Source organism: Schistocerca gregaria, chromosome 1 (assembly GCF_023897955.1).
Source record: "Schistocerca gregaria isolate iqSchGreg1 chromosome 1, iqSchGreg1.2, whole genome shotgun sequence".
NCBI lineage: Eukaryota > Metazoa > Arthropoda > Insecta > Orthoptera > Acrididae > Schistocerca > Schistocerca gregaria.
Genome location: NC_064920.1, coordinates 346,936,452 through 346,963,341, shown reverse-complemented (window position 1 = coordinate 346,963,341; position 26,890 = coordinate 346,936,452). Strand labels below are relative to the sequence as shown.

At 39.1% G+C, this 26,890-nt stretch overlaps 1 protein-coding gene across 7 annotated transcripts in view; it reads right to left on the bottom strand.

Annotated features, from left to right (window-relative positions):
* The window catches only part of LOC126344938 (oxysterol-binding protein-related protein 1-like), a 413,895-nt gene that overhangs the window by 369,310 nt on the left and 17,695 nt on the right, over positions 1-26,890 (bottom strand). For all 7 annotated transcript variants that reach the window (XM_050002065.1, XM_050002064.1, XM_050002066.1 and 4 more), the window contains 2 exons: positions 15,308-15,488; positions 7,293-7,453 (listed from right to left, as the gene is read on the bottom strand). In XM_050002065.1, the coding sequence (XP_049858022.1) occupies positions 7,293-7,453; positions 15,308-15,443 (297 nt within the window). In that variant the 5' untranslated portion in view covers positions 15,444-15,488. The remainder of the gene's footprint in view (positions 1-7,292; positions 7,454-15,307; positions 15,489-26,890) is intronic.

The following is a 26,890-nucleotide window of genomic DNA, read 5'->3' as shown; positions in this document are numbered from 1 at the left end:
TAAATGTAGGATTAATAGAATGCAGGGTACTAGACCAACAAGTAACCCATCATGTGGAAAAAATCACAGGATTGCAACTTTTAGTACAGCAGCTAACGAAACACGAGACCAGAAGGAAGAGAGGAGTATTCAACTTCGTCGGGCAGGTAAGTAAAATACTGTTCGGGACGTTGGACGAAGCAGATGCAGCATACTATAAGGAAAGAATAGACGCTATGGAGAAAAACTCAGAAGGGTTGTTGAGGCTAACAAAGGAACAGGTGGCAGTGATAAGAGCCACATTGGCGGGAGTAAACAGGACGGTATATACACTAGAGTCAAATGAGCACGTTCTGAAGACAGGTATGCAAAGACTAGAACGATTCATGAAGGAATACGTGAAGGAAACCGATATAGGGTATAAACGTGTAGCGTCCTTCGCCACAGTAACAGAGCAAGTATTACAACTATCGGCAGTGTTTGGTCAGATCGAAGAGGAATACGAACAAATGATAAATGCCATTGTAAATGCTCAGAAGGGAATACTACAGCCTCATATAATTAATCCAGTCCAAATTATAAAATACCTAAGTTTAATACGGGAAGAACTAAAAGATGTAAAGTTTCCTGTTCCTCTTACGGAGTCCTCAGGTTATCTATTGTTAAGAATGATTGATTTAGATGTTTTCATCTCGGGTAGCATACTAGGATATGTAATTAATATTCCATTAATAAATAATAACAATTTCAATTTGTATAGAGTACTCCCACTACCAAAAGAAATTCCAAACATGAAAGGTAAATATGTGTACATACAGCCAGAGAAAGAATTCTTACTAATAGATGAATCCAAAAGGCAGTACGCGAAACTTTCTGCGGAGGAACTAAAATGCAAGGAGCTAAGTAAAAATAGGAGACTGTGCAAACAAGCATTCGCCTTGCTGTCAACATTCGACCACGAAGAGTGCGAAGCTAAATTGTTGCAACCGGTAAGAGAAATTCCGGAAGATTGTGTGCGAAAAATAGTCGCACTGAATCAGAGCCTTTGGACTCATCTAAACAGTAACGAATGGCTATATGTAGCACCGAAGGAAGAAGGCTTAACAGTATTGTGTGGAAGGGAACCACCAAAGGACCTAGTAATAAAAGGGGTAGGAAAAATTAGTTTTTACAGTAAATGTAAGGGGTATGGCACTAGAGTGTTCATACAAACAGATAGAGTGATTCAGAGTAATGTGACGAAGAAAGACATGGTTCCGCAGATCAATCTAGAATTCGATTGTTGCGTGGTAAACAAGGAAAAAAGGAATGTCTCAACGTTAGCATTAGATTTGCCATTGGACCAGGTAATAACACAGTTAGACGACTTGAAAGTCGCAGGAAAAAGACTGGATGATGTCCAGAAGATGGTAGAGAGACAAGAGGAGGAATTGAAGTACTCCAGGTACTTCACACATTACTCCATAACTACGTATGTAGCCATATCAATAGTTATTCTAATCATAATAACATGCTGTTGTAAAAACTGTAAATGTTGTAAAGACTGTTTTAAAAGTATATGGAAATATTTTGAAGACAGTGATTGTTGTGGAAAAGTATGTATAAGAAATACCATAGTGAACCAATACCCAAAGACTAGTTCAGCTAGAAGACACAGTAATAAAGAAACTGAAGAGATAGTAATTTATGAAAGATGTGGAAAAGACCAAGGTGATACGGTCGCTTTCAGAAACAGATGTTAAATAACTGTATTTGAAATGTGTAATTGAAATGTAACTGTATTTGAAATGTGTAATTGAAATGTAACTGTATTTGAAATGTAATTCTAATTGAAATGTGAATGTATGTATCAATGAAAGTGTCTTTTGATTTTAATGCAAATGCTTTTGACATAACTGAATGTTAGGCATGTATAATGTAATTGTATTATTGTGTGTTTAATTAATTTGACTTTACTAAATGAAAATGAAAAATATAACATATCAGATGCTAATGTAATAAACAAATCTGTAAAGCATGTAATGGAAAAAAAAAATAAAAGAGTCACAATTGACGCTACTCTGAAGAGTAACGCCAATTTCCCTGGCGGGGGAGGTGTTGTAACCGCAGAAAAGCCAAGTCTAAATGCAGTTGTTCTCAGACGATACACCAGAAATCATACGGGGAGATAGAGTTAACAGGGGACGCCAGGCGTGTCAGAGGGGTCACAAAAGATAACGACGCAGCCAGATAGCCGAGGCGGCGGTCCAAGCGGCCAGGCAGCTGCGCGTGATAAGCAAGGAAGCAGACTCAGCTATTAAGATAAACAGGGCGCTCTGGGCAGGTCCCTTAATAAACAATAACTTGCAGTATCAACACTCTTGGCTACAGGGAGAAGTCTGGGAGCGGACAGAGAAAGAAAGAGGGCCCTAGGTGGGGACCGCACTACGTCATGAGGAGCCAATGAAGGGCTCAGGACGCAGTGCGTGACCATATAGGGAGAGGCCCCTCTACCCCTCCACCCAGCTTCTGAAGAAAAGTACTGAAGTTAATACTAAAACAATCCCTAATAAGGAAAAGTTGCACTCGACGCTACGTCATGCCAAGCGCTGGCGGGGTCGAAGGGGAAGAGCTAACAAAACTCGGAGGCACGCCGCTCCGGGGATCTCTCTCTCTCTCGGGTTTAGGCAGCGACGGTAGTCAGCGTGAGTAGCAGCCGACTTGGGCTGAGGGCGGGCTGCAGGCAGACAGTTGGAGATAGTCGCCGATGAGCGTTTAGGCAGCGACCGCGGGACTCTGATGTAGGGTGCTAGTGTGGGCAGCAAAGTGCTGGAAAGTTCTATCAGGCAGCCAGAACGGTGGAAGTCAGTCACCGTCTCTGTAATGGGCTTGGCTATTCTGTAGGTACAATCACTACGCAGTTAGGGTGATCTGTATTCTTTATGAATAAATTAGAACTTTTATAACGTCCATACGAGTTTACTTCTACCAACATCCTAGTCTTGTACCTTCACACCAGGGAATTTAACATCTTAGCCAGATCAAAAGTCTCCCTCTCAATTAGGTCAACGGGCTAATTCCCGATTACGAACCGTGTCGCTCAATCCCTCGCAAAACCCACGCTTGGGACGCGACAACCTGTCATTGTCTTCTATGTGGATCGTTTAGGATTGCTGCCATGTTCTTCATAATTTGTGAAGAAGCATGCTGGAATTCCCATTATCAGCTGGAAAAATAACTATGTCCTTTTCCTGATGCAACTTCATCAGGGATTACTCTCAGAGAATGAGATGTTAAGGCCTGGAAAGCCAAGAAGTTCTGGGTCTGTGAAATGTAGTTTAATGGATTTATTCAGCTCCTTCAGATGACAGTACCCTAATGGACTATCCATTCCAATGATGAACTCATATTCTGAGAGACTCTTAGATGATGACAAAAGTTTATATCCTGAGGATTTAAGCTGTTGCTGTATTTGCTTCTGTCCCAGTTAGATCCACAAATTACCAGAACATTTTGATCTCGTAATACAGTGTCACACTTGATTTAATTTCTGAAATTTGCCACATATCTCAGCTGTCACCTTAGTTGCTGTAAATTGCATTGTGATGTAGTCATTGTGTCTGTCAAGTCCTATATGCATGCCTTCAGAATACTGTGACCATAGCTAAATGAGGTGGCACAGAATACTATAAACATTAGTAAATGAATAAATCATCACATTTATTTACATTATTAACAGGATAAACAATTAAATACAAACATTTTGATTATTTGGTTGTCATTCTCACATTGTCTCTGATTCAAGCACACACTATCTGTTACAACATTAGTAGTTTCATACTATGCCCTTCTACTCCCACTGCAAGTTTCCAGAGATCTAGTCTTAGACACTTGGATGAGAACATTGCATGCAGTGGGATGAAGCAAAGATGGCATCCTCTGGTTGCATCCTCAGAACCATTCATATGAAATGGTAACTTCTGGAGAAAGTGAGACACGTGGTGGCACACTTGCGACCTGTTGGAATGTACCTTCTTCCACAGAGATGCAAGTGGAACGTGCCACATGTGGTCGACAAAGACATTGTCGACACTGCAACTGAATAGCAAAGTCTGAGCTATTTTGTACAGTTCTCAATGCAGGTGTTTACTTACAAAAGTCTAACTGATGTGGAGGAAGATGCACTGTGATGTGTTGAGGTTAATGGGGTTGAAAATCATCTTAGCAAAGCATAGAATGATGTAGAGTCACAGCAGTTTTTAAGAAATTTCACAATACTTAACAGCTTGGACTCCTTTTTCCACAATGTTTCTAGTCGACATACAGGGTGGAAGGTATCCACTCATAGAGGTAAATTATGCGCAAATGAAGGTTTCCACCACACGTCAATGCAAATTTTTTTTTTTTTTTTTTGTGTGTTTATTGCTTCAGGAGTTCATACCGGACACAGTGTGAAATAACAGCACAATAAACACAAGAAAATATCCACGACATGTCAGAAGCCATTTACTCTCCTCCCTTCTTCTGGATTAATGCCAGAGTCTCACAGTCAGTCTCCTCATAGTCATCTGCAGAGGTGAAAATTTAAATCCTCACAATAGTCACTCCATAACCAATTAGCCACTGCTCGCCTCTGTGTTTATGTGGTTGGCAGTTCAAACTCAATGCCTTACACACTGCAGCATGCCATCATACTTCTATTTATACTAATGGTGTGGCAATGTGATAGGATTCTCTAAGACACATTCCTAACACCCCCCACCAAATACAAAATGCCTCCTAATTCTGCATTCCCACATGCAGGAAAACCATGGCAGGGTGTATACGAGCCGGGACAACCGGAAGATCCGGGAAAAACCTGGGAATTTTTTTCATCCAGCAGAAAATCAGTTAAAATTCGGTAATTTTTTATTGTTTTAGTTTTCAGTTAAATTTTTGTAACTTGAACTGGTATGAACCAATACTGTAAAGGTATATCACTGTATATCGCTATTACAGAATAATACTGGAGCACTGAAACATAAATGAGAAAAAAAAAGAAAATAAAACTTAAGTTGCAAAGGAAATGTGCCATATACAACAACAAAACACAGTGCTTATACAAGCTTCTGCCAACAGCCAATTGTGTCAAAGGCTTTAGAAAGACTATGCAATGCTTCATAACAACAAATTGCCTCCGATGAGCATGACTTCACAACTGCTTACATTAGATTCATTTGAGCAGTTGCAAGCGAGCTAATGCGCATGGGCTGTAGTGTCGCGTACGAGTAGCATCATCTCCCGCTTCTGGCTATACAAGTGTGGCAGTTAGTTGTATAAGCAATAGCAGCAAGATGCTACCCGGAAAAATTTTACTGGCACACCTAATCTGCCAGATTCACTCTTGGGCAACAGGGCCGGATCTAGGGGGCAGTGGGCAAACCAGGTTATCTGCCTTGGGCGGCAATTTCATAGGGTGGGGGGGGGGGGGGGGGGGGGGGGGGAGGATGCCAAATTCATATTCTTGAGGAAAAAGACCTTGTTTCACAAAGTGCCTAGCATCCTGCGCACGTTGGTCTATCGATTATTCACATGATTTTGAAACACATCCCTGTTGGTTTTTGAACATTTTTGAACAAATTCTATGTTGATTTTTAAATGCTTTTTTACCTCTCTGAAATATTTAAAATTTCATGTTATGTTTTAATTAATTTGTTGCAGCACAGGATATATGATAGATCACAAAAAGAAATACAGTTCTTTATTGAGTGAAGATACCAAACCATAAGATATTCAAAAATCAATTTTTTTCACCTAATAGTTTTCGAAAAATCATATGATAAGTATTCCAAATTGACCAGATTACCATCTCTCAGCACGGGTATCAGCATTTGGCAAGCATAAGAGCTATATAAAAAGCTGCCTCAGCACGGAATGCAATTAGCATGTTTGTAGCAACGAAAGTATTGACAGAATAGGATTGTTACTCTTTTGATAAATCAAGAAGCTTTCATCACCAAACTTTCCTAAGAAAGTCCACATTTATACACCTCAGAAATAATTTACACAAATATTATCTAACTTTAACTACTGGTATGAAGGTAAACTCAAACGGCACATATTTTATGGGTACCTAATACACAGCCTACACCAACAATTTTTAACAATACGACTATGTCAAAGTACATCTCACACAAAGTTACTTCACCCACTGGAAATGACCATGTTACGAAAGAGCAGTGTGACATACATTTACAACAAAGAAAATTCCCTTTGTAGTGGATTTTCAGCAGAACTACTCTGTGAATATCACTGTTAAGGTGTGTTACCAATTTGTTTTAGTTTAGGCAATGTGAAGTGGTAATAATTTTTGCCTGATTTCATTCTTAATGTGCTTTTCCCTCTACAAATCTATAGATCATCTGCCAGCCACACTAGAGCATCTTCTGTTATCGACTGCTCTCAAACATATATTACAACTTTTTACATTTTTATCAGAAGTTTTTTTCAAGTCTCTTCTGTAATTCACTTTGGGCTATCTGCTTATACCTTCCTTCCTTTGCAACTACGGTATTCATAGACCGCTTGCCAGGAACACTTATGCCCTACATAAGTTTCTGATAAGTGTTAATATTGGCACTTCAATGTGATCACATCACATTAAGATGCTTAGATTGTGAATGGCAGGGCCAGATCACTATGATTACAGAGTCTATCATGTTGTTATAGCAAATGAAAGGGCTCTCTTTGTGTATAACTATTATTCAGCTGTTTGATTAATTAAATGTTAATAGCCTGTACTGAAGTTATTTCAAATGTAATTACTGTAAAAATCTTGGAATTGCAACAGTATTATCTACCCATAGCACTACAGTACATCATTTCAAAAACTACCAACCGTCATCTACAGAGACATATTTATTTATTCAATCTGAGTTTAATCTACTATATTACAGTCCATAATGGAAGCTATATAACTCAATACAAATGTACAGTTTTGTAAATTATAACATAAAAAAGACCAAAAGCAACAGAAGTGGCTTGTACACTATGTTCAAAATTACATTATCTAATGTCTCACATTTGGTCACTGATGTTTCAGTCACATACTCCTCACTTCACTTCATTAAAACTCCTAAAAGAAGAAAATGAAAAGTGAGATGCTTACATTTTTCTCGTCTTCAGTATAAATGTCACACCATCATAGCTATTTTATTACAACATGTAAATAACCTGCCCATCAGATGTTATCACCCATGTAATATTCACTGGTATAAACTATAGGTAACTGAACATAATCTTTGCTAAATTCTTTAGTACGAAAACTTGTAACAGTGGCTCAATATATATCTCACCTCTCTGCCAGTGAATGCTGCTTTGTGCAATGCCGTATCTCCAACATCATTAACAGCATTGATATCCGCACCATGGGTCAAGAGAAGTTCAACCACATCTTTATGGCCAAAGTATGTAGAAAGGTGTAAAGGTGTCCAACCTAAATTACTTTTGCTCTTTCCTGAAATTTAACATGAAACTAACAATTACCAGATATGCGATGAATACCTCCATGAATGTTAATACATCACCAAGAAGTTGAAAACTGTAATGAATTAGCTAATGAACCTTGCTGAGCAAATCACAACTAATAAAATAATTTAGAAACATTACAGTAACCGCATTTTGACTGTATTGCTACCCTAAATGATAATAGGAATTAACAGTACAGTTTTGTCAGTATTGCTGCATTTAGTTATTTTCCCCATTCTTGCTGAATCTGAGAAAGTGTTCTGTCTGTAAATATGTTGCTGTTACCAAAACCTGAATCAGAAAAGAATTTTAGTGATGTGAGCTACTGCAATAAGATGACAAAAGTAACTCAAAAGTTCCATATTAAAATGTTTTCTATGCATCAAAGAGTCTGACACGAACATGATACCATATCTATAACCAATATTTATTTAAATACAAAGTCTCAGACATTAATATACAGATATTTTCTATTTAAAATAAGAAAGTGGCTTGCAGTACATGATGGTAAGAGTTTTCTCAACAGTTGTGTTTCATGTCACTTTCCTTACTGTAAGTACACTTTACAAATGTATTTAATTAGTGGAAACAACACAATAATGTTTGGTGAGCAACAATTTACTAGCAACTGTCTGTAGCTGCATCTGTGTTAACAGTTAAAAATAGACAATTTTCGTACTGTTAAGTGATTATGTAAAGCATACTTCATATGTAAGTTCGTTCCTTTAGAGCTCCCTCATCTGATTAAATGATTTTTTCATCATCGGGGGATTTACATTTAAATTATCAATTATTTAAATTACAAATGCTGAGGTATCTAATTTTGAGATCAGTGGGCATTTTGGAGGAACTTGAAATTTGTGGCAGTAAGAGACAGCATTCTGACTGTGTTAATGAATGAAGTGATTTCAACTATATTTTTATTTTGAAATCTTTGAAGATTTTATTCACTTAAGTTTGAGTTCTTAGTATAAAGTGTCACCACACTATTGGAGGCATGCAGAGGTCAACAGTGCCACTGTCATCTACAGATCCACGTTGACAAATGGCATATTGTGTCGCTCTCTGCAGGAATTGAAATGTTATAATCTGCTCTTCTTGATGTCACATTCATTTACTTTCATTTTCATTCTCATTACCTATTGTTCTAACCACAATATATTGGAATATGAGACACTGACTAATATACAGGGTGTTTCAAAAATACCTCTATGAACTTTGGGGAGAGGTTCCAGACACGAAAACTTCTCGCCCAGTATACAGTTTTAGTGACAGGAAGGCCATCATGGATGTTGCTAAATGTATGTGATATAAAGTACATTCTCGTACAAAAATTTTCTTGGGTTCCTTCATCAAGCTTATGTGGCTTATATACAACCAGGGTAAAGTAATAGAATTCCATATTAGGACTCAAAAAAAGTGGTAGGGGACTGAGGGGGAATAGGAGAGGGAGAGGGTGGGGAGAGGTGAAGGGGGAGGCCAAGCAGAGGGACGAAGGAGGGGGAGGGGGGAGGGAAAGAGGGACAGAGATTCACCAAATTATAAGTACAACACAATAAATAACAGTAATGGAAATTCCACAATGGAAAAATATGCAAGGCAACCACTTACCTACAGAGGATTGGTGCATGGTGCACGGAAATACATACCGGTAATAGAAAACTGTTTTCTATTATATGTTCCTGTGCACCACACACCAATCCCCTATAAGTAAGTGGTTGCCTTTCCCTTATTTCACATATAAGACAATGATGGTATATGCCACAGAGAGCAAAGAGCGTACTACTAATTAAAGCTTCCATCCTTGCTGAATGTCTGTGGCAGCCTTACTTAAATGTTGTTGTAATCAGTTGGCTGAAAGCTAAGGAACTCACTGAAAGAGTCCATCTCCTCTACTGCAACAATCAGCAGCCTGAGAATATCAATAAAGTCTTCCCACCACCTCTGTTTCTATGTCCAGTTATTTGCTCCTCTATCACTCCATATACTTCTGTCTATTCTCGCCTGACCAGAAGCACAGTATTGGTAATTACTGTAACTTGCTTTTCTCTGGTAGTAACAATGTGCAAGTAACATGTTGAAATAGCCAATTTTGTGGTTTGAGTATTTTAGAGGCTACTGACCATAGTAGTGTGCTATCAAGTATTACAAGCTACACCACAAGGTCCATTACTACCATCATCGCACAAAATAACCACAAAGGTACTGAAGAAGATCACCTTAAAGAAATATTAATCAGGTCCAATAACTGAAAACATAAATAACTGGATAAATAAAAAAATCTATGCACAAAGCGGCAGCAAGAGAACATAAATATTAAAGATATTACAGTTTGTGCTTTTGATGCCAGCGGCTCCTGCTTCTGGCAGCAGTGCTGAAGGGGCAGGAAGAGGGGTGAAGGAAAAGGACTGGTGAGGTTTAGGAAAGGGGGTAGTATTTGCAAAGTAACCCTGAGCCCCAGGTCAGGTGAGACTTACTGAACATCAGTCTTTCCTTCTCATCCCGTCTGGTAAGTCTCCCCTGACCTGGGTTCTGGGCGACTTTTCCAAACACTACTCTTTTTCCTAATTCTCACAAGTCCTTTTCCTTCACTCCTCTTCCTTCCCCTCAACCCCTTGGACAGGAAAAGGCCCATTGGCTCAAAAAGCTAGCAAAGTGCAATACGCTTTATGTGTGTGTTCTCCTGCTGCTGCTGCTGCTGCTGCTACTCCTACTGCTACATAGGTTGATTTTTTTATCTATCCAATTATTTATGTTTCAAAAATTGATTATTTTTGTTGGTAGATTTGCTAATTGAGCTCAATAATACAATCTTTCGTTACATAAATCACACAGAAACAATCTGTAGAATGTTGAATGTGATCCTCAGTTAACCTTTGCTTGTCTTGGTTGCACGTTAACAAAATGAAGCAATCACTTTTGACCATGTTAAAAATCATCTTCAGATCTAAAATGGACAGAAAAAATATTTTGATATTATTTCACCAACTGCAAATTCCTTGGTATCTGCTGCATTACATTCAGATCTACTACTCAACAGCGGAATATGTATATTTGCACTAGACTGGGACTCAAACACATTTCACATTCACTGTGAGCAGTCACCTTAGCCACTTCAGCTATTCAAGCTTGGTCCCCAGACCAACACAAACTATGCATGTCACACGGTCTACATCATTATACTGTAACCCACTAAATGTAGTCCCTAGATTTTGGGTCGGTCTGAACAGCATGCACAGACAGCTGAACTGATTAAAGCTGCCATTCATGATTAGCAGGAAATTCGGGTATGAGATCCAGTGTGGCACAAATTTTTATAGGGCACTATTAGGTAATAGATCTATACATAATACAGCTGACATTAAGTAATTCACAGTGAGTGAAGTCATTTTGCAGTATTTCATACAGCTGTGGAGCATCAACAATGTCTGTTCTTTCGGACATGTGTGTAAGTATTACAGGCCTTGGTGGGCACATGACAACATCATCATTTGTCCCAATTATTCACTGTCTCATTCTACCTGTCGCAGGAATACAAATAAAAGTTCAAGCTTGGATAATGAATTAAGTGGACTATGATATAATGACATAGATAGTGTGACACATGGACATATAGGTTGGTCTGCTGAGGGTGCACAGATAGCCGAAGTGATTAAGGTGACTGCTCACAATAAGCAGCAAATTCAAGATTTGAGTCCCAGTCTGGCACAAATTTTCATATGTCACTGTTGGATAGTAGATCTGGGCCTAATACAGATGGTCTCAATGCATTCTAAGTCAGAAATTAATGCTGAAGTATTTCATGCAGCTATCGATTGTCACCAGAGTCTATCCTTTCAGACAGACATGTAAGAAAAACTATTGTTCATAAAAAGTTCTATTTACTTACAATATATACAATACAGAAAGAAAAGAAAGGGACAAAGCGGACACCATAAAATATTATTAAAGAGTGTATGAAGTTATATGTAAGTACTAAAAACATGCACATATTTCCTAGAAGGCACCACAGAAGCACAGTTACGTAATAAAATTTGTTACATTGATACAGAATTAAACAATAGACAAATTAATGTCAGCAAGCCAACTTATGGTAGTAAAAGAACCCTGATGGATGCAATGAACGTATCAGGGGCACAATGTTTCCTCTCTGCCCTTCTGTATTTTGCTTTTTATTTGATAATTTATTTTGTAATTTATTGTTATGAATGAACTTTTTGATGCTACAACTTTCCTTTTTTTGTACCTAGCATTTTATTTATTAAATTACTTCATAATTTACAAAAGAGCACCTTCCATTATCAATTAGCAGCCTGCTCATTAGAATTGTTGTTTTATATTCTCATACACGCTACCCACACTTTGTTATTCTCTGCTGTTGAGCTCTTTTACTACCATAAATTAACCTGCCAAAATTACTTTGTATATTGTTTAACTTTGTTTTAATACAATAACTTTTATTATGTAATGGAACAATGGAACGTCCAGGATGGAATAACAATACAAAAGGACAGATCACTATTAACACATTGAGGCATTGAGTTGCAGACAGGCACAATGAAAAGAGGCTAAACATTTAAGTTTTCAGACAAAACAGTCCTCCTCCTGAAATAGGACACACACATGAACACATTCATGCAAGCACAACTCACACACACAGTTACTGTCTCCATCCGCTGGGGCCCATCACGAACTGTACTTGCACCTAATGTGTGCAGCAGTTTGGGTGGGTGGTGGGGTAAGGAGGCGGCACAAGACAAGCAATGCGAGGGGTAGCATTCCTCCACAACCTCAACACTTTTTCCCTCATTTGCTTTACCAGGTCCTACCCAACTCAACAAGCCACCTTCCTCAATGTTGATTTCCACCTCAACGGTGGCTCCATCAGTTCCTCCATCCACACCAACAATACCTCCACTTTGACAGCTGCCACCCATTCCATACCAAGAAGTCCCTTCCTTACAGCCTAGACACACATGCTCTTCACATCTGTAGTGGCAAGCAGCCCCTCTCTATGTACGCAAAGAGTTTCACTGAGGCCTCCTCAGACCAAATTGTGCTCTCAACCTTGTCCAGAAACAGATCTTCCATGCCTTGTCTCTAGTTGCATACTACCTTGTGGTTCAGTATAACCCAGGACTGAAGCAACTGAATCATATTCTCTGCCCGAGTTTCAATTATGTCTTCTTGTGCCCAGAAATGAGGAAAATTATACCCATTATCCCCCCCCCCCCCCCATCCCACATTTGTATTCCACCATTCATCGAACCTACACAATATCCTTGTTCATTCCTACTCCACCCCTGCTCCAAACCCCTTGCTGAACATGAAGCCCAACACTGTGTGTTTCACAGATGATGCCATGTACATCCTTCCTACCAACACCAGCTTTCCTGAATTGTTGCAGGAACTCTTCTAATGTTCTCCAGACGACAACAAGAGACAGTGTGGTGCTGGCATGCAAGACTCACACGTCTCTCAATTCAGTTAACTTGCCCGATATGAGTAGCAGATCCTCTTCTCGGGTTAATCTGCTATGTGAATCTCCCAACAGCTTCTTCTCCAAAGATATGTTGCTGGTTAAAGGAATTTACTAACTACTTTTCTATTCTTGAAATTATTTTTTGTACTCAAAGAAAACTTTTCAATTCAATCACAATATATTTTCAATGTTCATAAACAATAACTTTGGCAAGCTAACTCATTCGCCAAACATTAGAATCATTTACACTTCTTCAAAATAGCTTACATGTGTCTCACATCGATCATAACCGAGACATGAAAAAATTTAAAGGTCTCCATTCTCATTCGCGTCCAACACGAGTGTCCTTAGGAAACTACTTTCAATTGTCCACTAGTCTTTTTATAATCATCACAGACATTAAAGAACACAGAATACTACATGAACTTTTCTTGCTCTTCTTTGCCCGTATACGAAACTCTGTGGACTGTACAGCAAGTACTTGTCTGCAGCCATGCGGCCCCCATGCCCATCTTTTTTCTCGTGGCTGTTCTTTTTTGACTTGCACATACAAATAAACTATGCGCAGTAGCTGATTCGTTTCTCCTACTCATATCTAAAATATCATGTGTGCGAAACGGTCGAAGGCCGAGAGATTCTAGAAATTCTCGAAGCACTACACTCTCCCTGCAATATATCCTACATTCCCATAACACCCCTGACTTCAACGTTTGCTAGTCCCTTCCCTCCCACTCTGTAATGGTGTTTTATGGTACGGTGTTTGTTACTTTCTTTTCATTTTTCATTGAACATTTTGTAAGTAGAAAGAACCTTTTTATGAACAAAATTTCTTCCTGTCTATTTTAGATCTGAAGATGATTGCTAGCACAATCAAAACTGGTCATATCATTTTAGGAGCAATCTAGACAAATAAATGTTATATCTTTAGAGTACGAGGCCTGTTCAAAAAACTCCGAAACATTCATAATTTCACACCAATAGTGTGTTGGAGTGAAATGCAGTTAGCATCCCTGCACATGCCTGTGTTTAATGTTTAACTGCTGGAAGTTTCATTGTTGTATGTCTGTTAGTTATTGTTCAGTGCTGTATTGAGTAGAATATTGTGACACACAATTTGAGAATTTTGAGATGGCAGAAGTGGAGGAGAAATGCATCAGCATTAAATTTTGCATAAAAATCATGAAAATCTTTACAGACACACATCAAATGATGCAGAAAGCCTACGGTGATGAGCACTTAAGCTGCTCTCAGTGCTACAAATGGTTCACACAGCTAAAAATGGCTGGACAGGAGTTGAAGACGACCCTCATTCAGGATGCCTTGCAACGTCTGTCAACGATGCTCATGTCAGGAACTTCAACAAAAGTCTGCGTGCCAATCAAAGACTGACTGACTGACTAGACGAGATTGCAGAAGACTGTAACATTTCATTTGGATCATGTCATGAAGTCCTGATACAGTGTCTTGGAATGCATAATGTTGGCACCAAGTTCGTCCCATGGCTCATGAGTCAAGACCAGAAAGACCTTCGCCTCGCAATCTATGAAGAGCTTTGGAATGCACAAATGAGAACAAGGTGTTCCTTAAGAGAATCATAACTGGTGATAAGACATGGGTCTATGGTTATGATGTTGAGACTAAGGTTCAGTCTTCATAATGAGTCAAGAAAAGTTCTCCAAGACCAAAAAAAGCTCATCAGGTCAGGTCAAATGTCAAAGTCATGCTGATAGTTTTCTTTGATTTTGAACAACTAGATCATAATGAATTCATGCCACAGGAACAAATTGTTAATCAATGGTAATATTGAGACCTGTTGCGATGATGCAAGAAAATGTGAAAAGAAAACACCCTGAAATGTGGCAAGGCACCTCATGGCTCTTGCACATGATAACGCACCCCCACCACTTCATTGCCTCATCCTCCATTCTCTCCAGACCTGGCCCCTGCAGACTTTTTATTATTTCCAAAGTTGAAAATCCCATTGAAAGGACAAAGATTTGCAACAATGGATGAGATAAAAGAAAATTCATAGACTGTGCTTCGTGTGACCCGAAGTGGAAATTGCATTGGGAGTGGTGTATGTATCAATTGTAAAGGAGAGTGTTTTAAAGGACACCATGCACAATAAGTAAAGGGTAAGCGAAGAAATATTTTGTGGATAAAATTCCGAAAGGCCTCGTATGCTATCACTGGCTTGCCAGGCCTGTCACAGTCCTTGGCATGGTCAGCACACGTTTCCTCATGTTGCTAAAGTTTATGGTTAAACCTTCCAATACTCAAGAGGCTGGCCGCAGTTTTGGCCTACACCCCTGAATCAAGTTTATAATTACATTTGACAAATAACTGCTAAGTACTATTTACCCTTGCAGCTTATGTCCAATCTAATCTTTCCATCTTTGCGTGCTACAAGAAGCTCCTGTACCATTACAGAATCACCATGCCTGGAACTATACAACAGTATCTCTTGCAGCTCCATTTCTGGCCCTTCATTGGACATTTTAAGGGTCTATCAGTCATATCATCATATGGAAGCATCTACGACCTGGAAAAAAAAATACCTATGGTGAAAATAACAATCAAAATTAAAATATAAGAGTACTTCTCATAAGAAATTTCAAGGAAAATAGCAATAAAAAAAGTCTTAATTGTAAGATGAATCAATGAGCAAAAAGCTAAAGTTTTATGCAGAGGTATTTTGTCAGGGAGAGAGAGTGTGTGAGTGGCTCAGGGCTCACAGAGACACATATCAGGTATCCGACTTTCAGAACAATTAAGCAGTTCATTAAGTCCTATCAGGTGTGCACCAGTTTATCACATCTTCTTGGTACATTATTTCAACAGATTTAATAACCACATACAAAGTTTCCTTGACATACCAAATTGCTTCTCTCTTTAACTGTGCTGATTACATCTCCACTTTGCCTTCCAATAGTCCTACAGTTCATGTTTTGCAAACCATCCTTTTCCAAGTGTATCTAGGAAAAGATTATTGTTTCATTGACGTTACGGCACTCAAAGATATACTCATTAGTGACTTTCCAAAAATAACCACAACTGTTGAGCAGATAATGGTAAAACGGGAATAAATCACTAAGAAAAACAAATATACTTTGAATCAGAAACACAGGTATTTAAAACTGGTTTGGAAAAGCACTGCACTCTGTGTCCCAAGAGTTTAGGGAAAAAACTATGTTGGTTCTTCCTGACAGAGGAGGAAACCACAGCTTCAAGACAAATCTCCAACACAAAAGTGATTTTAAATGGTATCCTATTCCTCAGTTACAAGAAACAAGTATGCCCTATCAAGCAGCTGACCTGACCAACAGAAGCTGTTTTGTCTCTCATCTCACTCCCAACCAACCTCTTTTCCATGGCCGTCATTTTCAACCACAACATGGAGGAAAGCAAGCACACACTGATACAATTTTCACTATAGCCTCTTAACAGCTGCCTCTTAACATCTCGTATCTTTGAATTCCAAAATACTCCAACACTCAGCAAAATGATCTCTCATCACCATTTTGAAGAGACAACACCAGGAGGACTCCTGAATGCCCAGCGCGAGATTCTCTGCTGGGTATGCTCATTGAATAGTTAGAAGAGCACAAAGTGGCCTGGAACAGATGAGCAATTTCAACAAATGTTCACATCTAATCAATTTTACACTGATTGTGATTGTGTGTAACTACTGATCAAAGACAATGAACTACCTTGGTAAATCTATTCCCAGGCCTTTTTCTAGGAATGTAATGTAGTAACCAATAAAGTATCCTTGATTGGAGCCATCATCCTATAATAATCAAAGTCACAGTGCATATTTAAAATACAGTGATTTTACACCAGTAGTTACAATACTCATCTCATTGTGTATGGATAACTTAAAGATTGTTTGGGTTTGCAAAAAAAACCTTAAGCAGCTACTAGCTCCACCACTATAGGAGAACATTCATTTCTTTAGCTTCCACCACTAGCTGTTTTATTTAGTTTTCTGAAGGTGCTATTGCTCTTGACCATTGTGAAGATTCATCAACCAATTGCTACAAGTAGTTCACTAACTTCCACTAGCTGATATGATTGCATGGCATTCAATATTTCCCACTGAGAAAACTGAACAGAACCATAACAGCTAAACTCATAATCAAATTATGTAAGAATATACTGGTATGCACAGCAAAACTGTAGTGTGTTGTCAATTCCCTACTTTCTTACAATAGTATTTTCAAAACATACTCAAACTTCAATGCTCTCACAATAAGGTTCCTTGGGAATTACCGCAAAGTGAGCTCAGTATTAAATATCAACCCCAGAAACACTATAAAATTGTTGAAACTGATTGCAGGGAGCTGTTAAGGTGCAGCTGAACTAAACTAAAACCTCATCAAACACAAATGATCTGAGGAAAATATGAACATTGTTATGCAGCCTTTTCCTCCAGTCTCTGAAGTACCAAGTGCAATATGACTATCCCTAGAGGATGAACAACAGATTTTAAAATTACCACAAAATACTGAACACTTAAATGGTCTCCTTTCTACATTGGTTATGCTTTCTGTATATAGCTGGAAAGAAAGCAATGGTACATTTGATACTTTGTGGGATACCATTTCTTTGTGTTAAATTTCTCTGAGACCATCTTCCCAAGACAATTATGGAGGTATGCTCTCCAATGTAGGACTCACACTTCCTGGATCTATACTGGGAGTTACTTATGAATTTCCAGTCAAACACGGCACCTCGTTCACCATTTTTAGTATACATTTTAATTTTGCAGATACTATTTGCTGACTAACTAAAAACAAATATTGTCTGCAGATGACCGTAACACTATAAGCACAGCTGAAACATCATACAAGCCACAGACAAAATCTAACTCAGCAGCTGCTGATGTTCATGGGTGAATAGATTCTAATAAAATTATGCTTGATATCCTAGCTGAACCTTGTAATTATATCTTCCACAGCCTCAAATATATTAGAAAATATGTTACAGCATACACCAGAAACAGTTCTATTAATATTCATAAACTAAAATTAGGGAAAACATTCACTTTACAAGTAAAACAGAAAACATTAAACAGGTAACATTATTTGCAACAGTTAGAATCAATCTTCAGCAATATTTAAATGACAACTGCTTTCATTCAGTGTATGAGTAACAGTCTGGTGAATGAGTAAGATGTTGTTGTTGTTGTCTTCAGTCCTGAGACTGGTTTGATGCAGCTCTCCATGCTACTCTATCCTGTGCAAGCTGCTTCATCTCCCAGTACCTACTGGAACCTACATCCCTCTGAATCTGCTTAGTGTATTCATCTCTTGGTCTCCCTCTACGATTTTTACCCTCCACGCTGTCCTCCAATACTAAATTGGTGATCCCTTGATGCCTCAAAACATGCCCTACCAATCGATCCCTTCTCCTGGTCAAGTTGTGCCACAAACTTCTCTTCTCCCCAATCCTATTCAATACTTTCTCATTAGTTGTGTGATCTACCCACCTAATCTTCAGCATTCTTCTATAGCACCACATTTTGAAAGCTTCTATTCTCTTCTTGTCCAAACTAGTTATCGTCCATGTTTCAATTCCATACATGGCTACACTCCATACAAATACTTTCAGAAAAGACTTCCTGACACTTAAATCTATACTCGATGTTAACAAATTTCTCTTCTTCAGAAACGCTTTCCTTGCCATTGCCAGTCTACATTTGATACCCTCTCTACTTCGACCATCATCAGTTATTTTGCTCCCCAAATAGCAAAACTCCTTTACTACTTTCATTGTCTCATTTCCTAATCTAATTCCCTCAGCATCACCCGACTTAATTAGACTACATTCCATTATCCTCATTTTGCTTTTGTTTATGTTCATCTTATATCCTCCTTTCAAGACACTGTCTATTCCATTCAACTGCTCTTCCAAGTCCTTTGCTGTCTCTGACAGAATTACAATGTCATCAGCGTACCTCAAAGTTTTTATTTCTTCTCCATGGATTTTAATACCTACACTGAACTTTTCTTTTGTTTCCTTCACTGCTTGCTCAATATACAGATTGAATAACATCGGGGAAAGGCTACGACCCTGACTTACTCCCTTCCCAACCACTGCTTCCCTCTCATGTCCCTCGACTCTTATAACTGCCATCTGGTTTCTGCACAAATTGTAAATATCCTTTCGCTCCCTGTATTTTACCCCTGCCACCTTTAGAATTTGAAAGAGAGTATTCCAGTCAACATTGTCAAAAGCTTTCTCTAAGTCTACAAATGCTAGAAATGTAGGTTTGCCCTTCCTCAATCTTTCTTCTAAGTAAGTCGTAAGTTCAGTATTGCCTCACGTGTTCCAGTATTTCTATGGAATCCAAACTGATCTTCCCAGAGGTCGGCTTCTACTAGTTTTTCCATTCGTCTGTAAAGAATTCGTGTTAGTATTTTGCAGCTATGGCTTATTAAACTGATTGTTCGGTAATTTTCACATCTGTCAACGCCTGCCTTCTTTGGGATTGTAATTATTATATCCTTCTTGAAGTCTGTGGGTATTTCGCCTGTTTCATACATCTTGCTCACCAGACGGTAGAGTTTTGTCAGGACTGGCTCTCCCAAGGCCATCAGTAGTTCCAATGGAATGTTGTCTACTCCGGGGGCCTTGTTTCGACTCAGGTCTTTCAGTGCTCTGTCAAACTCTTCACGCAGTATCGTTTCTCCCATTTCATCTTCATCTAGATCCTCTTCCATTTCCATAGTATGATCCTCAAGTACATCGGCCTTGTTAGACCCTCTATGTACTCCTTCCACCTTTCTGCTTTCCCTTCTTTGCTTGTAACTGGGTTTCCATCTGAGCTCTTGATGTTCATACATGTGGTTCTCTTATCTGCAAAGGTCTCTTTAATTTTCCTGTAGGCAGTATCTATCTTACCCCTAGTGAGATATGCCTCTATATCCTTACATTTGTCCTCTAGCCATCCCTGCTTAGCCATTTTGCACTTCCTGTCGATCTCATTTTTGAGACGTTTGTATTCCTTTATGCCTGCTTCATTTACTACATTTTTATATTTTCTCCTTTCATCAATTAATTTCAATATTTCTTCTGTTACCCAAGGATTTCTACTAGCCCTCGTCTTTTTACCTACTTGATCCTCTGCTGCCTTCACTACTTCATCCCTCAAAGCTACCCATTCTTCTTCTACTGTATTTCTTTCCCCCATTCCTGTCAATCGTTCCCTTATGCTCTCCCTGAAACTCTGTACAACATCTGGTTCTTTCAGTTTATCCAGGTCCCATCTCCTTAAATTCCCATTTTTTTGCAGTTTCTTCAGTTTTAATCTACAGTTCATAACCAATAGATTGTGGTCAGAGTCCACATCTGCCCCTGGAAACGTCTTACAATTTAAAACTTGGTTCCTAAATCTCTGTCTTACCATTATATAATCTATCTGACACCTTTAAGTATCTCCAGGTTTCTTCCATGTATACAACCTTCTCTCATGATTCTTAAACCAAGTGTTAGCTATATGAGTAAGATATGTCGACTGAATTACAAACCCACGAACTTCACATGGATGTCATTTTTATTTCATGAATTAGGCAGTGTTTGTATTGTAAAAGCAAGTAAATTTAATTTAAAATCATGTCTCTGGTAAGGAGTCTTAAATAATTGAATTATATTTGCTCACTTATATCCATGTGAAGAAGGAATCATATATATTGGTGAAACCAATGACTGTTTGCATATAGCCTAACTATTTATGCAATATAAACTTGGAACAGATCGAAATTTATTAACTTTTGTTAATATTTTAATCTTATACTTCTAACTTGTAATTGTAAGCAGACAGCATCCATGCAAAGTAAAATGTCTAAAGTCAAATAGGCAGATTAAAGATTTTTTGAAGGGTCGTCCTTGTGAACCTAGTGAGATCAACACTTTAGTTACTTGGTTTTAGGAGAGGAATAAAGATTTTTCTCCCCCTCTGCCTCCCACTAAAAAGATATTAAGATAATACACTCCTGGAAATGGAAAAAAGAACACATTGACACCGGTGTGTCAGACCCACCATACTTGCTCCGGACACTGCGAGAGGGCTGTACAAGCAATGATCACATGCACGGCACAGCGGACACACCAGGAACCGCGGTGTTGGCCGTCGAATGGCGCTAGCTGCGCAGCATTTGTGCACCGCCACCATCAGTGTCAGCCAGTTTGCCGTGGCATACGGAGCTCCATCGCAGTCTTTAACATTGGTAGCATGCCGCGACAGCGTGGACGTGAACCGTATGTGCAGTTGACGGACTTTGAGCGAGGGCGTATAGTGGGCATGCGGGAGGCCAGGTGGACGTACCGCCGAATTGCTCAACACATGGGGCGTGAGGTCTCCACAGTACATCGATGTTGTCACCAGTGGTCGGCGGAAGGCGCATGCCCGTCGACCTGGGACCGGACCGCAGCGACGCACGGATGCACGCCAAGACCGTAGGATCCTACGCAGTGCCGTAGGGGACCGCACCGCCACTTCCCAGCAAATTAGGGACACTGTTGCTCCTGGGGTATCGGCGAGGACCATTCGCAACCGTCTCCATGAAGCTGGGCTACGGTCCCGCACACCGTTAGGCCGTCTTCCGCTCACGCCCCAACATCGTGCAGCCCGCCTCCAGTGGTGTCGCGACAGGCGTGAATGGAGGGACGAATGGAGACGTGTCGTCTTCAGCGATGAGAGTCGCTTCTGCCTTGGTGCCAATGATGGTCGTATGCGTGTTTGGCGCCGTGCAGGTGAGTGCCACAATCAGGACTGCATACGACCAAGGCACACAGGGCCAACACCCGGCATCATGGTGTGGGGAGCGATCTCCTACACTGGCCGTACACCTCTGGTCATCGTCGAGGGGACACTGAATAGTGCACGGTACATCCAAACCGTCATCGAACCCATCTTTCTACCATTCCTAGACCGCCAAGGGAACTTGCTGTTCCAACAGGACAATGCACGTCCTCATGTATCCCGTGCCACCCAACGTGCTCTAGAAGGTGTAAGTCAACTACCCTGGCCAGCAAGATCTCCGGATCTCTCCCCCATTGAGCATGTTTGGGACTGGATGAAGCGTCGTCTCACGCGGTCTGTACGTCCAGCACGAACGCTGGTCCAACTGAGGCGCCAGGTGGAAACTGCATGGCAAGCCGTTCCACAGGACTACATCCAGCATCTCTACGATCGTCTCCATGGGAGAATAGCAGCCTGCATTGCTGCGAAAGGTGGATATACACTGTACTAGTGCCGACATTGTGCATGCTCTGTTGCCTGTGTCTATGTGCCTGTGGTTCTGTCAGTGTGATCATGTGATGTATCTAACCCCAGGAATGTGTCAATAAAGTTTCCCCTTCCTGGGACAATGAATTCACGGTGTTCTTATTTCAATTTCCAGGAGTGTACATTAATGTACCTTTTCATATGCCTTAACCGTAAATATGTTCTTCCTCCTCCTCCCCCTCCCCAACCCCTCAAAAAAAGTCACGTTGTAAGGTAGGAAGCTAAGGAGATGGTCCTTCAAAAAACTTGAAGACTAGAAATTGTTGAAAGTTTCAAAGGAAGCATTAGGCAACAATTGAATGAAATACAATAAAAGATGAGTGGATAGCTTTGAGGCATGAAATAATGAAGGCAGTAATAAAACACATAAGTACAAAGAAAATACCCACCCAGTATCCCTGTATAATGCACAAGACAGCGAATTTAATTGATGCCAGGAGAAAGCATAAAAATGCAGCAATGAAGTATGCAAAAGGGAACAAAGATATCTAAAAAATGAGTGACCGAAAGTGCAATATTGCTAAGCAGGAATGGCTTGAGGACAAATGCAAGGCTGCAGAAGCATGCATGATGTGGGGAAAGGTAGACACTTTGTGTCAGTTTAACAAGAGATTTCTTTACATGAAATAGTTGAATTTTGATTTTTTTGTTTTACTAATTGTAAAATTACTAATATTCATTTAAACATTCATCTACTGAGTTGGCGGTGTTGTCATACAAAAAGTCTTTTCAATTGTTTTTAAATTATGGTTGGCTGGCTGTCAGACTCCTGATGCTATTTGTTATGTGGTCAAAGGCTTTTCTTGCAGTGTAATTCACCCTTTTCTGTGCCAAAGTTAGATTTAACCGAGAATAGTGAGGATTAGCCTCTTTCCTAGCTATGCACATCACTACTGCTTTTGAACTGAGATGGGTTGTTAATAACAAATTTCATAAGTGAATACATAGTGAAGCTACTGTTATTATCCCTGCAAGATGATGGCTGAGCTCCAGCTATTACTGATTACATACTTTTGTCCAATGAATACTTTTTTTCTCCTTAATGACAAGTTACCCCAGAATATGATGCCATATGAAAGCAGTGAATGCAGCACTCATAGCCGAACTCAAAGCCTTCAACACATCATCAATGTGTTTCTTTCAGTTCGGTCTCTAATCAATGCGCACACCCAAAAAATTTGAATATTCTGCCTTAGCTACAGATTCTGTTAAGAGTCTATATTTATCAATGGCATAACACCATTTACTGTACAGAACTGTACATATTGTGCCTTATATATGCTACCTACTAGTATATAAGATAGGCAAAATACCCTCAAACTTCGAAAAGAATGTAGTAGTTTACATTAAAAAAGACAGGTGCTGATAGTGTGAAAATTAGCTTTAACCGTAAGTTTCGCAAGCCATGGTTGCAAAATATTGACATGAATTATTTACAGAACAATGGAAAATCTAGTTCAAGCAATCCTCAGGGAAGATCAGTTTGGGTTCTGGAGAAATGTAGGTTCATGTGATGTAACACTGACTCTTTGACTTATCTTAGAAGATAGGTTAAAGAAATGTAAACCTAGATTTAGAGCATTTGGATATTTAAAAAAAACTTTTGGCATGTAGACTGGAACACATTATTTGAAATCCTGAAGGCAGCAAGGATAAGATATAGAGAGCATTAAGTTATCACAACCTGTACAGCAACCAGACTACAGTTCTAACAATTGAAAAATGTGAAAATACAGTAGTAGCTAGGAAGATGTGACACAGGGTTGTAGCCTATATCCAATGTTATCCAGTCTGTACACTGAGCAACTGGGAAAGTAAATCACAGCAAAGTTAGGGTAGAAAAAAAAAAAAATGTTGTGATTTGCCAACGAGATCGTGATTCAGCCAAAGCTAGCAAAAGGCCTGGAAAAGCAGTTGAATGGAAAGGATAGTATTTCGAAAGGAGGTTATAAATTGAACACCACTTAACAGGCAACCAAGAGGGAATTACGTTAGAAATGAGACACTCAAAGCAGTAGAGGAAGATCTCTATTTGGGCAGCAAAGAAGCTAATTACGACCCAAGTGGAGAGTATATAAACTGGTTTACAATAGCAAGAAACACATTTCTAAAAAAGATAAATTTGTTAACAATGAATAAAAATTTAAGTTGTAGGAAGACTCTTCTGAAAGTGTCTGTCTGGAGTGTGGCCTTGTATGGCCGTGAGGCGTGGGTGGTAAACAGTTTAGACAAGAAGAGAACAGAGGCTTTTGAAATATGGTGCAGTAGAATCTGCCAAATATTAGATCAGTAGATTGAATAACTAACAAGGAGGTACTGAACCTAACTGAGGAGAAAAGGAACTTACAGCACCCCGTACTGAAAGAAGGGACTGATTGGTGACACATCCTGAGGCATCAACTGATGATCAGTTTTATATTGCAGGGAAGTAGGGATGGGAGGGGGGAGGGGGATTGTAGAGGGAGACTAAGGATTGAATACAGTAAGCAAGTTCAGATGATGCAGGCTGCAGTAGTAACGGAGCAATGACAAGGCTTTCACAGGATACACCATGTGGAGAGTTGCAATAAACCAGTGTCTGGATGGCACACCAACAAAACATGATAAGATAATACACACAACCATTCTGGGCATCCTACATCTACATCTACATAACCACTCTGCAATTCAGATTTAAGTGCCTGGCAGAGGGTTCTTTAAACCAACTTCCGACTATTTTCCTAACTTCTATTATCTAATAGTGCTTGGGAAAAATGAGCACTTAACGCTACTTCTACAAGCTCTGATTTCTCTTATATTTTTATGATGATCATTTCTCCCTACGTACACTGGTGACAAAGTATTTCTGCATTCACAAGATCAAGTTGGTGCCCGAACTTTTGTAAAAAGATCTTGCTGCAACGAAAAATGAGCGTTTTTTTAATGATTTCCTGTAATTCATCGTATAACTCCTAATTCCTTTCTTAAGTACTGGTGTGACCTGTTCAACTTTCCAGTGTTGTGGTATAGACCTTTTGCCGTTCAAGCAGCTGTATATGATCAATAAGTATGGTGCTAATATAACAGCATGCTCTGAAAGGAACCTAATCAGTACACTATGTGGGCCAGAAGACTTGCCTTCATTAAGTGTTTTAAGCTACTTTGATATACCAAGGATATTTAATTTACATTAATCATTTTTTGGCAGCTGTTCTTGATTCAAATACAGACTATTTACTACATCTTCTTCTGTGAAGGAATTTTGGAAAACTATGTTTAGTAACTCAGCTTTAGTGACACTTTCACCAGTAATATCCTAGTGAAGGTATTCTGTTCCAACAACAAAAAGACATAAACGTTCAGTTGACAATATCTATATAACACAAAATGTCCCATTAGTATGAAGAAAATGAACAACATGCAGTCAGCTTAGATGTGGGCAGAACGATGGATGCTGTTTATTACAGGATGTTCAACAAGTAACAAAAAATTTGATATAGTTCCTGTTGCTTTATTTTTTGTTTCTGAAAATGGAAAGTTTACTTTATTTGTGATCAAATAATTGAGTAATGTGTTTACCACAGTCGTGTAGAGACCACTTTGCCACAATTTTCATGGCACATTTTAATTCTCACCATTTTTTTTTTTAACAGACAGTAGTACCAAAAGAAGGCAGCATTTCTCTGGTTGATGGTGTTTCATGATAGGTCATGTGCCATAGGCAGAATAGACAGTTCTCTACAGCTTAGTTTCTATTGTGACACCATTTTGTATTAATGAGAAACTGGAGGATTATGTTTAAAAGTCATTCCTGACTGCCTCACTATAAAGGAAACATATGTTTGTGAGCACAGACTAGCAAAAAATATGTTAAAAGTTAAAACCATTTTGCATCCTTCACTTATTTAAAATCTTTAAATAAATATCTGTTTACTTGATTAGTTGCTTGTGCGACCATCAGCTGATTCCAGTAGGTGGCTATTATAAAGTGCTGAAAAAATCAAAACACTATTTAAATGCTACAGCTTATAGAATAACATATAGAGGTAAACAAAACTCTCCGTCACACCTGGAGCATCACCAACTATATAGCTCGAATCATCTTCGGACAGTATGAGAACATAAGGTGTCCACTGTGAAGACATTGATAAATACAATAAATACATCTGAATACACATATTTTAATGAATAAAAGGTAGGAAGGGAAGAAAGAAGGAAGCAAGGAAGAACAGTGTCTAACATCCCATCAATAATGATGTCGTTATAGATAGAGCACAAACTCAGTATGGGAAAGGAAATTGGCTATGCCCTTTCAAAGGAACTATCCCTTCATTTGTCTTAAGTTATTTAAGAAAATCACAGAAAATCTAAATCTAGAAGGCTAGATGGGGATCTGAACTGTGGTCCTCTCGAGTGTGCTAACACCACACCATCTCAATTGGTTTTTAATGAATAATATATGCATGAACTGAGCATCACAACATCATTTACTTGTGCTCATGATATGCACTTATTGTTTGTTAAATTGTGTATAATCAAGAGGATGGTACGTGTCAACTTCTTCACTCTTAACACAGTGGAAACTCACACTTACGAGCAAGTGAAACCCATCACGAGCATGTTGAAAGGCCATGAGGAATGTGTAGGGCCTCTTAGGGGATAATGATGGGTAC